Raw genomic sequence first — 12804 nt, 5'->3', positions numbered from 1 at the left:
CAATAAATAACCAGATGGTTTTATGTTACAAAAATAAAATGATCTCGGTTTAGAAGAACAAATCAAAACTGCTGAAACAGTTAGAAAAGTAGCCATGACACTGTGATCTATGATTGCCGGTACAATTTTTAACTCGAGTCAAATAGGTTTAAAATTATATCTAGTCTTCTTGAACCCATGAAAATCTGAAGCAAGTAAATGTTACGTGGCCTTTCTAGCCTGTTCCACCATTTGATATGATCAAATTTATTTGATCTATTTCAGCACCATATAATCCCTGTTCTTTCTCCACATTCATTGTCGCCATTTGAATTTAGAAATTTCTCTCCTTTTATAGTCAGAGACTTGTCCTCACACCCTCTGTGGTACCGAAGACATTGTACATGATCAAAATCTCCTTCTTTGTTATCTGTGACTGTGTCACTTCATTCCATCCTATTCAAGTCACCCTGAAGCCTCCCTGCTTCCTCATCATTATTCACGATCACACCCAATTTAGTGCCAAACTGAAATAGGACACCAAAGTTTAAAAAAAACCCAAAGCAGATTCAGTGCCAGAGATCTGAAATAAAAACAGAAAATGCTGGAAACACAATTGAAACAGCATCAAGTGAAGCAGAAACAGGGTTAACATTTCAGATTGAAAACTTTTAGCAAGTTTGGAACTTGTTATTTGCATGGACTGGCATACAGTTCACAAGCTTGCTTTGTGATAGCGTATATAGAAATGTTTTTGGGAAATAAATTGGGAAAGGTTTGTTGGAGTGGATCACATACAAACACTTTGAAACAGATCTTATTTGAAATGCTGGAACTCTGCTTATGCTATACATAAGTTTTTAGGGGTTTTTTTTGCAAGAGCTTTGAAGAGTGCTCAAGAGACTTCACTAATGGATTGGTGTTTACCAAAGCAACAGATAAAAGAGATTGTTGGAGCCACATATTGTCTGCAGGAGAGCTTGCTGTTGTAAGAGGGTCATGTGGTTTTGCAAGTAGTTAGAATCAAACAGGCTTTCTCTCAGTCTCAGTGTGTGAGGAGAGAGAGAGAGAGAAAGCAGAGATGACTTGACAGTGTCAGCCAGCAGAAGTAGCTGGAACTTGAACAGGACAAGCTGGAAAGAAGCCCCAGTTTGGAAGATGGCCTAGTCACATCCCTTGTGGTTCATGCAAGAGGAGAGGACTGGCTGTCTAATATTTCACTTGGAATACAAGAAATAAAAAGGAACTCTGCGGTGACCTGAAAGAAAGAGGTTATCATCTGGAGAACCCTGACAGGGAAAGTTTCGTCAGCAAGACACTGATGTGACTGATGGAAGTACATCAGTTGTGGATGTCCTGGAACAGCAAATCTCTCTCTGAAAACCGACAAGAACCTTCCTGAGTGGTAACCAATTACCTTTCGAGCACTAAGACAAGAACCTTACTGAGTGGTAACCATTTACCTTTCGAGCACCAAAGCCTGGTGAACTTCATAAATGTTAAATTCTGTGCACTGTATAAGAATTGCCTGCAACCAGTGAACTTGGAGAAATGAGAAGTGAGATTGGATTGTGAATCAAAGAACTTTTCTGAACTTACACACACCCACATTATATACATGTGTGCTTGGAATTAGAGGGGGTTGTTAGATTAGTTAAGTCAATAGTGATAAATTAAAGTGTAATTCTGTTTTCATGTTTAAAGATAATTAAAAGCAACTTTTGTTTAAGTAACCATATTGTCTTGGTGAATATCTATTGCTGCTGGGTTTTGGGAACCTCTGGGCTCATAACATCTTCATGTAGATTGGTACTTGCTGCCAAGTGTGCAGCTGCTGTCATTTGTCCAATACAGACATTAAAGCTCAATTAAAGGTCCCCGGCTATTTCGGTCAATTACATTTCATGTATCACAGTTTTTGGTGGGGAGCTGGCTGATGGAGGACCTCAGTTTTCTTCAGGCTGACTTCCAGGCCAAAACATTTTGGCAGTTTCCGCAAAGCAGGACGTCAAGCGCTGAAGAGCTGGCTCTGAATGGGCAACTAAAGCGGCATCGTCTGCAAAGAGTAGTTCACGGACAAGTTGCTCTTGTGTCTTGGTGTGAGCTTGCAGGCGCCTCAGATTGAAGAGACTGCCATCCGTGCGCCAGCCCCCCCACATCTCCATCGGGCACACAAAACTCAAAACGGTCAACCAGTTTACCTATCTCGGCTGCACCATTTCATCAGATGCAAGGATCGACAATACGATAGACAACAGACTCGCCAAGGCAAATAGCGCCTTTGGAAGACTACACAAAAGAGTCTGGAAAAACAACCAACTGAAAAACCTCACAAAGATAAGCGTATACAGAGCCGTTGTCATACCCACACTCCTGTTCGGCTCCGAATCATGGGTCCTCTACCGGCACCACCTACGGCTCCTAGAACGCTTCCACCAGCGTTGTCTCCGCTCCATCCTCAACATCCATTGGAGCGCTTTCATCCCTAACGTCGAAGTACTCGAGATGGCAGAGGTCAACAGCATCGAGTCCACGCTGCTGAAGATCCAGCTGCGCTGGATGGGTCACGACTCCAGAATGGAGGACCATCGCCTTCCCAAGATCGTGTTATATGGCGAGCTCTCCACTGGCCACCGTGACAGAGGTGCACCAAAGAAAAGGTACAAGGACTGCCTAAAGCAATCTCTTGGTGCCTGCCACATTGACCACCGCCAGTGGGCTGATAACGCCTCAAACCGTGCATCTTGGCGCCTCACAGTTTGGCGGGCAGCAACCTCCTTTGAAGAAGACCGCAGAGCCCACCTCACTGACAAAAGGCAAAGGAGGAAAAACCCAACACCCAACCCCAACCAACCAATTTTCCCCTGCAACCGCTGCAACCGTGTCTGCCTGTCCCGCATCGGACTTGTCAGCCACAAACGAGCCTGCAGCTGACGTGGACTTTTTACCCCCTCCATAAATCTTCGTCCGCGAAGCCAAGCCAAAGAAAGATCACAGTTTTTAATGTTTACAGCAACAAGGATAACTCAGTTGGAATGCGAGAAATTAATTTATAACCTAGTGTTACAGAAACAAGTTGGTAGTCTCCAATTCGCAGGCTCTTTATTGCTGTCCCAAGAGCAGGGTCCCGCATGACAGCCTGAAGTGCCTTTCCTCACTTTATAATAAGCATAAGTTAATAAATTGTTGTAGCCTAACTGTTAGCGCCAAACTGTAGGTGGCAAAATATCCGGCACCAAATTGTGGAGGCCAAACTGTGGAGGCCAAAATATCCTAGACTCATAAAGGTTTATAAAGTCATGATAAATGAGGTGAATGCTCACAGTTTTTTTTTGTCCCAGGGTAGATAATTCTAGAACTATAGAGGGCACAGGGTTAAGGTGAGAGAATTGCAAAGGATTTTTAAAAAGCAATTTTTTTTACTCAGAGGAAATGGCAGGAGAAGGCACAGTAACAAAACTCAAAAGACATTTGGACAAATTTATGCATAGGGAGGGAGTATTAAGATTTGGAACAAATGCAAGCAAATGAAACCTAATTGCCACGGACGAGTTGAGCCAAAGGGCCTGTTCTGTGTGGTGCTGCATGACTCTATGCTGTTATATTAATAGCTGTTCAGTGAAAAGCAGAAATCAGAGACAAGCTGAGGGAGGGAATGGCAGAACACTCAATTTGCTTCTCCACAGCTAGACTCTCCATTGAAACACCAATGTACTAGATGAGGGGCCACAGCAACTAACAACCACCCTGGATGGCTTCCCGAGGGGTTTCAGGTGCTGAAGGCTTCCTGATCATGTTGAAGATTTGGATCTGGAACTTGTTTTGCCAATGGCTTGGAGTGCAGTCTATGCAGCTGCAGAGGCGATGGGAGCGTTGGAGGCAAATCCACGGATACTCAATGGTTCTGAAGGGAATCTCTTTTGCTTCTCTTTCTCTGACTGGACAATTTCTGCTGATGGCAAATCGTTGACTGCTTTACAGCAGATTAAAAGCAAGAAATATTAGTAAAAGCACAAAGATGGAGAAACTGAGCAGGCCAAACAGCATACTTCATATAGCAAAGATTCAGGTTTGAGCTCTTCATCAAGATAGATTTGCCTCATAAAGACCACTGCTTGACCTGCTGAGTTTCTCCAGCATTGTCTTTTTAATTCAATCACGGTGTCTGCAGACTTTTGTGTTTTACTCTTGTAACATCTTTTTTCTATTACATGACAATAAAAGAATCTTGAATATTTCATTAAACTCACTTAAGAAAAAGAATTTCATTTATAAAACCAATACTATTTCCAAGGTAAAGCTACCTTTAATACAACTAACAAGTTCTGGAAACAGGCAAGTCAGAGGCAGCTTTAGTGAAAAGAAAAACTGGAATTAACAATTCAGATCAAAGATCATCTTCTTCAGTGTGAAATACATAGCTTCTATCTCTTTCCACAGGGACTGCCTAACATGTTGACTGTTTCCAGCATTTTTTTTGGGGGGGGGGTACTTTTTTAAACTTCCAGCATTTGTAGTTTTTCAGTATGTGTTTATTTAGTAACATCTTCCTTTTTGACTTTAAAAAAAAATCAAAACACATTCCAAGGTTGTGAGACAATTTATTGTCATAACAGTCCATTTTCTTGGTCAAAGTTAAGTTTCTTTCTAAATACAGAAATAAATCTGTGCTATTGCAATTTGAATAGAGATACATTAAACACGAATTTTGTTTAAAAAAATCCCAATGGCATTCTATAAACCAAACTAAAGCACAAAACAAATATGACAATGTAATTCATTTAAGTTGAGAACGTTGTAAGAAAAATACAACTGACCAAGGCATTAGTTGAGGACTAATGAATAGAATAGATGATATTTTGCATTTTTTCAACAATACAAAATAAAGCTGGGGAAGAAAAAAAATCTTCTTTCTACCAAAAGACACTTGAAGACACTTATGCGCACTTACAGAAGAGAATGGGATGCACTCATTTTATTTCCCTTTGGATGGTACTCACGCAGTTTGTTCAAAACAGGCACACGACTCTTCCACTTCTGAAAATAGCCAGCTTGAAATCCATCCAGTGAAATTAAGATGACAGGTGGCTGAGTATACCTACATATATAAAAAGAAACAATTTGTACATCCAGATTGACATTGTTGCAGCATTTTTCAAAATGAATTTCAACATTTTACCATCTCTTCCCAGATGATTTTATTTTACTATGAAACAGACAATGCCACTCTACCACACAGCCTGAAAAATTAAATTGATTTTTTTTTAATGGTCTGTGAGCAATCATTTTATCCATGCATTTACACTAAGAATACCAGAGGCTTCCAACTCTATTCGAAATGATCTGGGATTAAAAATAAAGAGAACATAATTTCTTTTTTTTTGGAAAATTTTATTTATAATCAATAATAAAACTTACATTCAAAATGTAATTCAATACATATTTTATCCCATAAAACCCCCCACCCCCCATTCCTAACCCTCCCACCCCTCCTCTAAACTACCCCAAAAATAAAGAAAGAAGAAAGAGAAAGCGGAGAACAACTAAAATAATACATTCAATTATGTGTCATGGTTTGGGACCACTCCACCAATGTATGGGAAAAAAAATGTAATAATTTAATCGTATTCAATCCATGTATGGGCTCCAAATTTTAATAAAGAAAGAATAATTATTTTATAAATTATTTTCTTTAAAGGAATACATGATCTCATCTCCATATGCCATTATTGAACATTCAATTTAGTCTAATTTTTCCATGTAACTGCAAGACATTCCCCAGCTAGTGCCAAGGCCAGCCTTATAAAAGCAATTTGGAATTTATTTAATTTTAACTCCAAACTCAATGGTTTAATATAACCCAATAATCATAGGATCGAATGGAATTTTAAATTTAAACATAACTCCCAAAAATTATTTAATTTTATTCCAAAAAGGCTGAACCATCTCACATAACCAAACAGAATGTAAAAAAGTTCCCACTTCCTTATGGCATCTAAAACATGAATCTGAAGTAACATATTAAAATTTCTTTAATTTCTCCAGAGTCAAGTATAATTGGTGAATAAAATTATAATGAACCAATCTATATCTTGCACTTACAATTTTAGTCATACTGTCCTCACATATCAACATCCAATCCTCTGGGGAAATAGATATTTCCAAAACTCTTTCCCATTTAACTCTAAGTTTTATCAACATCTGGTTTGGGCATTTTAGCCTGCAATAAAGTATATATATCCGATATAAAACCTTTCTTACTATTGGTAAGAAAAATCTCAAATTTAGATCTTCTAGGAAGCCTCAAATTTAGTCCAAAATTATCTAATAATAAAGCATTAACTTGATAATAATAAAAGAGTACTCGAAAGTGTATCATATTTCTCTCTCATTCTTTGAAAAGAGATAAAATAACCTGCCTCATTGGTCTTCTACCAATTTAATTTCTTTTTGTTTCCACAACTTCAAAAATTGATTATTAACCATAAAAGGAAAAAGTTTATTTTGAAACAAAGGTGTTTTAGCTGAAAGTTTACCTTCAGTACCTATAGTTTCAATCTTATTAGTCCATAACTCAATCAAGTATTTCAACACCAGTAAATTATAACTACTTAATAATTGAGGATTCCATCGGTAAATAAATTGATTCATTCTTTTTTTTTCGAAGCTGGGATAATTCAATATTAGCCCCTACCAAGGGGCTAGCCACTTGAAACACCTTACTAATAAATTTTAACTGAGCTGATTCATAATAATTTTGAAAATTAGGAAGTTGTACACCTCCTAATGCATATTTCCAAGTTAATTTCTGTAATGAAACTCTCTCCATTTTGTCTTTCCACAAAAATTTTCTCACCAAAGTATTCAAATCTTTAAAAAATGTATGAAGATTCTTACATGGAATAGATTGAAACAAATATTGAATTCGGGGAAAGATATTCATTTTAATACAATTCACTCATCCCATCTACGTTATGGGTAAATCCTTCCACCTATTCAAGTCACATGTAATTTAATGATTATAATTACAATCAATAATAATACCCAAATACTTAATACGGTCAGACCATTTAAACTTTACAACTTGTCTACACAATGAATAGTCCACATCAGCTAAAGGCATAATTTCATTCTTCTCCCAGTTTACTTTAGAACCAGACAATGCTCCATATTGTTCTAAACATTTGTGTAAAATCTCTAAAGATTGCATGGGATGTGTTAAATATATCAAAACACCATCCACAAGCAAGTTTATCTTATATTCATCAGAATTTACCTTAATACCTTTAATAGCACTATCTTGCCTAATCATCTGCGCTAAAGGCTCAATAACCAAAGCAAACAGAGCTGGTGACAAAGGACAGCCCTGTCTGGTCGATCTAGATAATGTAAAAGGTAAAGACATCTGTCAATTTGTCACCAGTCTCACAGTGGGATTTTAATCCAACCAGTAAAAAGAGACTCAAAGTTGAACTTTTCCAAGACCTTAAATAAAAAACTCAATTTAACTCTATCAAAGGCCTTTTCAGCATCCAAAGAAATTACCATTAGTTGGTCAGATTGCTGCCGAGAAATATTAATTAAAGAAATCAATTTTACCACATTATTCGATGAATAACGATTCTTGATAAAACCCGTCTGATTGACATGAACCCAAATCAGGTAAACATTTAGCCAATCCATTAGCCAGAACCTTGGCTATTATCTTATAATCCACACTTAACAAAGAAATGGGTCTATGAGACCCCACCTTCAAAGGATTTCTATCCTTCTTAAGAATAACAGTAATAATTGCTTTAGAAAAAGAATCTGGAAAGGAACCAATTTTCCCCATCTGATCTATAATCTCCATCAACAAAGAGACTAATAGATTTTGAAATTCCTTATAAAATTCAGAAGTAAACCCATCATCACCTGGAGATTTACCACCTGGCATAGATTGAAGTGTGTCTATTATTTCTTTAACAGTAAAACAAGCATCCAGTTCCTTAACATCCTTATCATTTAAAGAGGGCAAGGTTAAACCAGATAAAAATGCTTCAATATTAACTTCATCTTGCACTACCTCAGATGTATACAATTTCTCATAAAACATACAAAACTCATCATTAATTTATTGAAGTTTATACGTAACTTTCAAATGATGCAGATAGCGTTTATTGTTCTAGACGCTTGTTCCATTTTTCACTGCCATGCTAACACTTTATGGACTCTCTCCCCCAACTCATAATACTGCTGCCTAGTCCTCTGTAAGAGCTTTTCAAATTTATACATTTGTAATTTCAAAATGACTAATCGTATTTTTTTGTCCTCCATCAAGACCCATTGCAAATCTCTCTCCAAAATCTCTATCTTATTGGCCTCAGCCATTGTTGTTTATTAACTTTAACCATATAACTAATGATTTGTACTCATAAATAAGCCTTCAAAGCATCCCACAAAAAAAATTACAATCAAATGACCTACATTTATTTTTAAAAAACTCTGAATTTGGTCTCGTATAAATTTACAAAATTCCGGATATTTCAGTAAAAGAGAATTGAAATGCCACCAATAAACATTTTCCACCCTCTCTGAAACACTACATGTAATCAACCACAAGGAATGATCAAACAAAATCTTAGCTTTGTATATAGCTTCAGAAATTTGACCTTGCAATCGTGCCGATACTAAAAACAAATCTATTCTAGAGAAGGAATCATGACGAAATGAATAAAATGAAAAATCTTTTTTCCTTAGGGTTCAATTTCCTCCATATAGCTACCAGATTAATCTCCTTCATTAGTACCATCAACTGCTTTGCCATCTTAGTTTTAATGACCATTTTAGGATATTTGTCCAATAATAGATCTAAACAACAATTAAAATCACCTCCTACCATAACTTAAGCCTGATTCAAATTAAGAAAAGAATCCATTATAAATTGTTCTTCATCAGTATTCGGAGCATAAACATTCATTTAAGTCCAATGTTCAGAAAAAAATTGTACAATTAAGTCTACCAGCCACTTCAAAAACTGATTCCAGTTTAAAAGTTAATTTCTTATTAATCAAAATAGCAACCTCTCTTGCTTTAGAATTAAAAGAGGATGATATAACCTGCCCAAACCAATCCCTTTTTTATTTTTGATGCTCTTTATCAGTCAAATAAGTTTCCTGCAAAAAAGCCACGTCAACCTTCAATTTTTTTTTAATACAAGCCAATACTCTCTTTCTCTTAATCGGGTTATTTAGCCCATTAACATTAAAAGTAACAAATTTTAAATTAACCATTTAGTAACTATTTAATCATCCCACCATAAACGTCAATACACAAAGAAATTAAAAGTCTCCTCCAAAAGAGAAAGAAAAAACAAGCCCCATTAAAAAATAAACCCAATACAAAAAAATACCTAATAGTATTATCTCCCTCAATTACAGAACAATCAAAAATAATACAGGAAATCATCTCCAGTATGAAATGCTCCTTCTAAGTCACGATTAACTTGATCATCATCAATACCAATATCAATCAACTGCTGAAATTACATCTCTCGTTTACCATTCTTCCCCTTTGGAATAACAACAAGCTGCTGAGAGAATTTATTTAGATTTTGACCTGCTTATTATCAGGTGAAGAATTGGCAAAATCCAAAGCTTCAGCATCATCCGAAAAAAAAATTGAGACTGATAATCGGCATAAAAAACTTTTAACACAGCAGGGTAACGGAAAGCAAATTTATAATCCTTCTTCCAAAGAACAGCTTTAGCTGAATTAAATTCTTTACGACGTTTAATCACAGCTTTGTTCAAATCAGCATAAAAGAACACCCTGTTATTTTTAACAAGCAAAGGCCTCTGATTATTTCTCACATTCTGAACCGCAAGTCTCAAAATCAGTTCTCTATCTTGATAACGCAGACAACGAATCAGAATAGACCATGGTGCTTGACCAGGAAACGGCTTCCTTTGTATTGCTCGATGAGCCCTGTCTAACTCCGGACAATTCAGAAAATGCATTGTTCCCAAGACCTCTGGGATCCACTTTTGAAAAAACTGGACTGGGTCTGGACCTTCAAAATCTTATGGAAAACCAACTATCTTAACATTATTCCTCCAACTCTGATTCTCCAAAGCATCAATCTTCTGAATTTCCCAACCAGTGAATGAATCTTCCATCTGTCCATCTTCTCCTTAGAAAAGACAACATCATCTTTACAGTTAATAAATTCTTCTTCAATCTTTTTAAACTTGTCCTGGACTTGATCCACAGCTTTCAAACACTTTGTCACATCCATTTTAATCGTTGCTATTTCCCCTTTCATCACAGCAAATTGATCCTTCCCAATAGAAAAGCCTTGACTTATTTGCAGAGCCAAATCAGCGTTTAAGGTAAATCTGACTGGTAAGACCCATACTTAAACTTAGAAGTCTGTCTCACCATAGGCCTACCCTGAAGTGTAGCAGCTTCTTCTTTAGTCAAATATTGGTCTTCTTCCTCCTCCACTCCAATGATGTCTTCTTCTTCTTCCTCCATCAAAAAAACAGCTTCTTCCACCCGATTGTGGGTGCGAACGCCTCCCACCCCACCAGCCCAAGTTCACTGGGTCAGAGGATATCGGGTCCCCCCGCATCCTGGGCCTTTTCAGGTCTTGTTCTTCTTGGTCAGGAGTGGGTCGACGCTGCACACCGGCGCCATCAGGCGGCCCCGATCCGGGCAAGAGCTAAGGGGAGGCGGCAGCCCTGGCCTCAGTCGAGTGAGGCAGGCGGAGGCCCCGGTCCGGGCAGAAAGTAGGAGGCGGCGGCCCCGGTCCGGGCACAGGGAAAGCAGCGGCGGCCCCGGCCCCGGTCCGGGCAGAGGGTAGGCGGCGGCGGCCCCGATCCGGGCAAGAGCTAAGGGGAGGCGGCAGCCCCGGCCTCGGTCGAGTGAGGCAGGTGGAGGCCCCGGTTCGGGCAGAAAGTAGGAGGCGGCGGCCCCGGTCCGGGCACAGGGAAAGCAGCGGCGGCCCTGACCCCGGTCCGGGCAGAGGGTAGGCGGCGGCGGCCCCGATCCGGGCAAGAGCTAAGGGGAGGCGGCGGCCCCGGCCTCGGTCGAGTGAGGCAGGCGGAGGCCCCGGTCCGGGCAGAAAGTAGGAGGCGGCGGCCCCAGTCCGGGCACAGGGAAAGCAGCGGCGGCCTCGGCCCCAGTCCGGGCAGTATGGTCCAACCTAGGAGGGGAGACAGGCCCCTCCAGCCCGGGTAAGAAACCTGCATAGGAGAAGGCCACTCCGATATAAAACCTACGACCCAAGGACCTTGCTGCCACGTCCCAGCTTGCTTGGCCACGGCACACGAACCATGGGTGTAAAGGATGGGGCCAGTACTGCGCGCACTCCACTCCACCTAAAAGCTCCTTTGCGCAGGCCCGAGTTCAGGTCCACGTCCTCCCCCTCCACGTCCTCCCCCTCAAAAGATACTCACAAACTCAAGCTAGCATGCTGGAACATCAGAACCATGCTAGACAAGGCTGACAGCCACCGACCTGAACGTTGGTCTGCCCTCATTGCACTTGAACTCCTCAGACTTGACATCGACATAGCTGCTCTCAGTGAAGTCCGCCTTGCAGATGTAGGCAGCCTTCAAGAACGTAGCGCGGGCTACACACTCTACTGGTCTGGCAAGCCTATGGATGAACGACGCCTATCTGGTGTAGGCTTCATGGTCAAGAACTCCATTGCCTCCAAACTCGAAAACCTCCCGACAGGCAACTCGGACCGGATCATGTCCATGCGACTCCCCCTTCAAAACATGCGTCGCATCACCCTCATCAGTGTCTATGCTCCAACCCTCCAGGCGGAACCAGCAGAAAAGGACAAGTTCTACACTGACCTGCGCAACCTCATTCAACGCACCCCTACAGCCAACAAGGTTCCCATCCTTGGCGACTTCAACGCTCGCGTCGGCAAAGACTCAGAAACCTGGCCAGGAATCCTGGGCAAGCATGGTGTCGGCAAGTGCAACGACAATGGGCGCCTCCTGTTGGAGCTCTGCGCAGAACAGCGGCTTGTCATTACAAACACCCTTTTTCAGCAGAGGGACAGCCTGAAGACTACCTGGATGCATCCCCGATCCAAACACTGGCACCTCCTGGTCTACGTCCTGGTGCGAGAAAGAGACAAACGAGATGTGCTCCACACCAGGGTCATGCCCAGCGCGGAATGCCACACTGACCACCGGCTGGTTCGCTGCAAGCTCAACCTTCACTTCAAGCCAAAGCCCAGGAACAGTAAAGCCCCCAGAAAGAGGTTCAATGTTGGAAATCTGCAGTCAGACGAAGTAAGAGGAAACTTCCAGGCAAACCTCAAAGCAAAGCTCAACGATGCAATCCGCCTCACTGACTCATCCCCTGAAACCCTCTGGGATCAGCGGAAGACTACCATACTGCAATCCACTGAAGAGGTACTGGGCTTCTCCTCCAGGAAAAACAAGGACTGGTTCGACGAAAACAGCCAGGAAATCCAGGAGCTGCTGGCAAAGAAGCGAGCTGCCCACCAGGCTCACCTTACAAAGCCGTCCTGTCCAGAGAAGAAACAAGCCTTCTGTCGCGCATGCAGCCATCTTCAGCGCAAACTCTGGGAGATCCAAAATGAGTGGTGGATTAGCCTCGCCAAACAAACCCAGCTCAGCGCGGACATTGGCGACTTCAGGGGTTTTTACGAGGCTCTAAAGGCTGTGTACGGCCCCTCACCCCAAGTCCAAAGCCCGCTGCGCAGCTCAGACGGCAAAGTCCTCCTCAGCGACATGATCTCCATCCTCAACCAATGGTCAGAACACTTCCAATCTCTTTTCAGTGCCAACCGCTCAGTCC

At 40.9% G+C, this 12804-nt stretch overlaps 1 protein-coding gene across 2 annotated transcripts in view; it reads right to left on the bottom strand.

The window, feature by feature from the left end:
- LOC138736879 (venom phosphodiesterase 2-like) overlaps positions 1 to 12804 on the bottom strand; it is a 161560-nt gene that overhangs the window by 80961 nt on the left and 67795 nt on the right. For both annotated transcript variants that reach the window (XM_069887028.1, XM_069887029.1), the window contains exon 5: positions 4980 to 5077. In XM_069887028.1, the coding sequence (XP_069743129.1) occupies positions 4980 to 5077 (98 nt within the window). The remainder of the gene's footprint in view (positions 1 to 4979; positions 5078 to 12804) is intronic.

The sequence above is a fragment of the Narcine bancroftii genome, chromosome 6 (assembly GCF_036971445.1).
Source record: "Narcine bancroftii isolate sNarBan1 chromosome 6, sNarBan1.hap1, whole genome shotgun sequence".
NCBI classification, from domain to species: domain Eukaryota; kingdom Metazoa; phylum Chordata; class Chondrichthyes; order Torpediniformes; family Narcinidae; genus Narcine; species Narcine bancroftii.
This window is presented reverse-complemented; position numbering and strand designations above follow the sequence as displayed.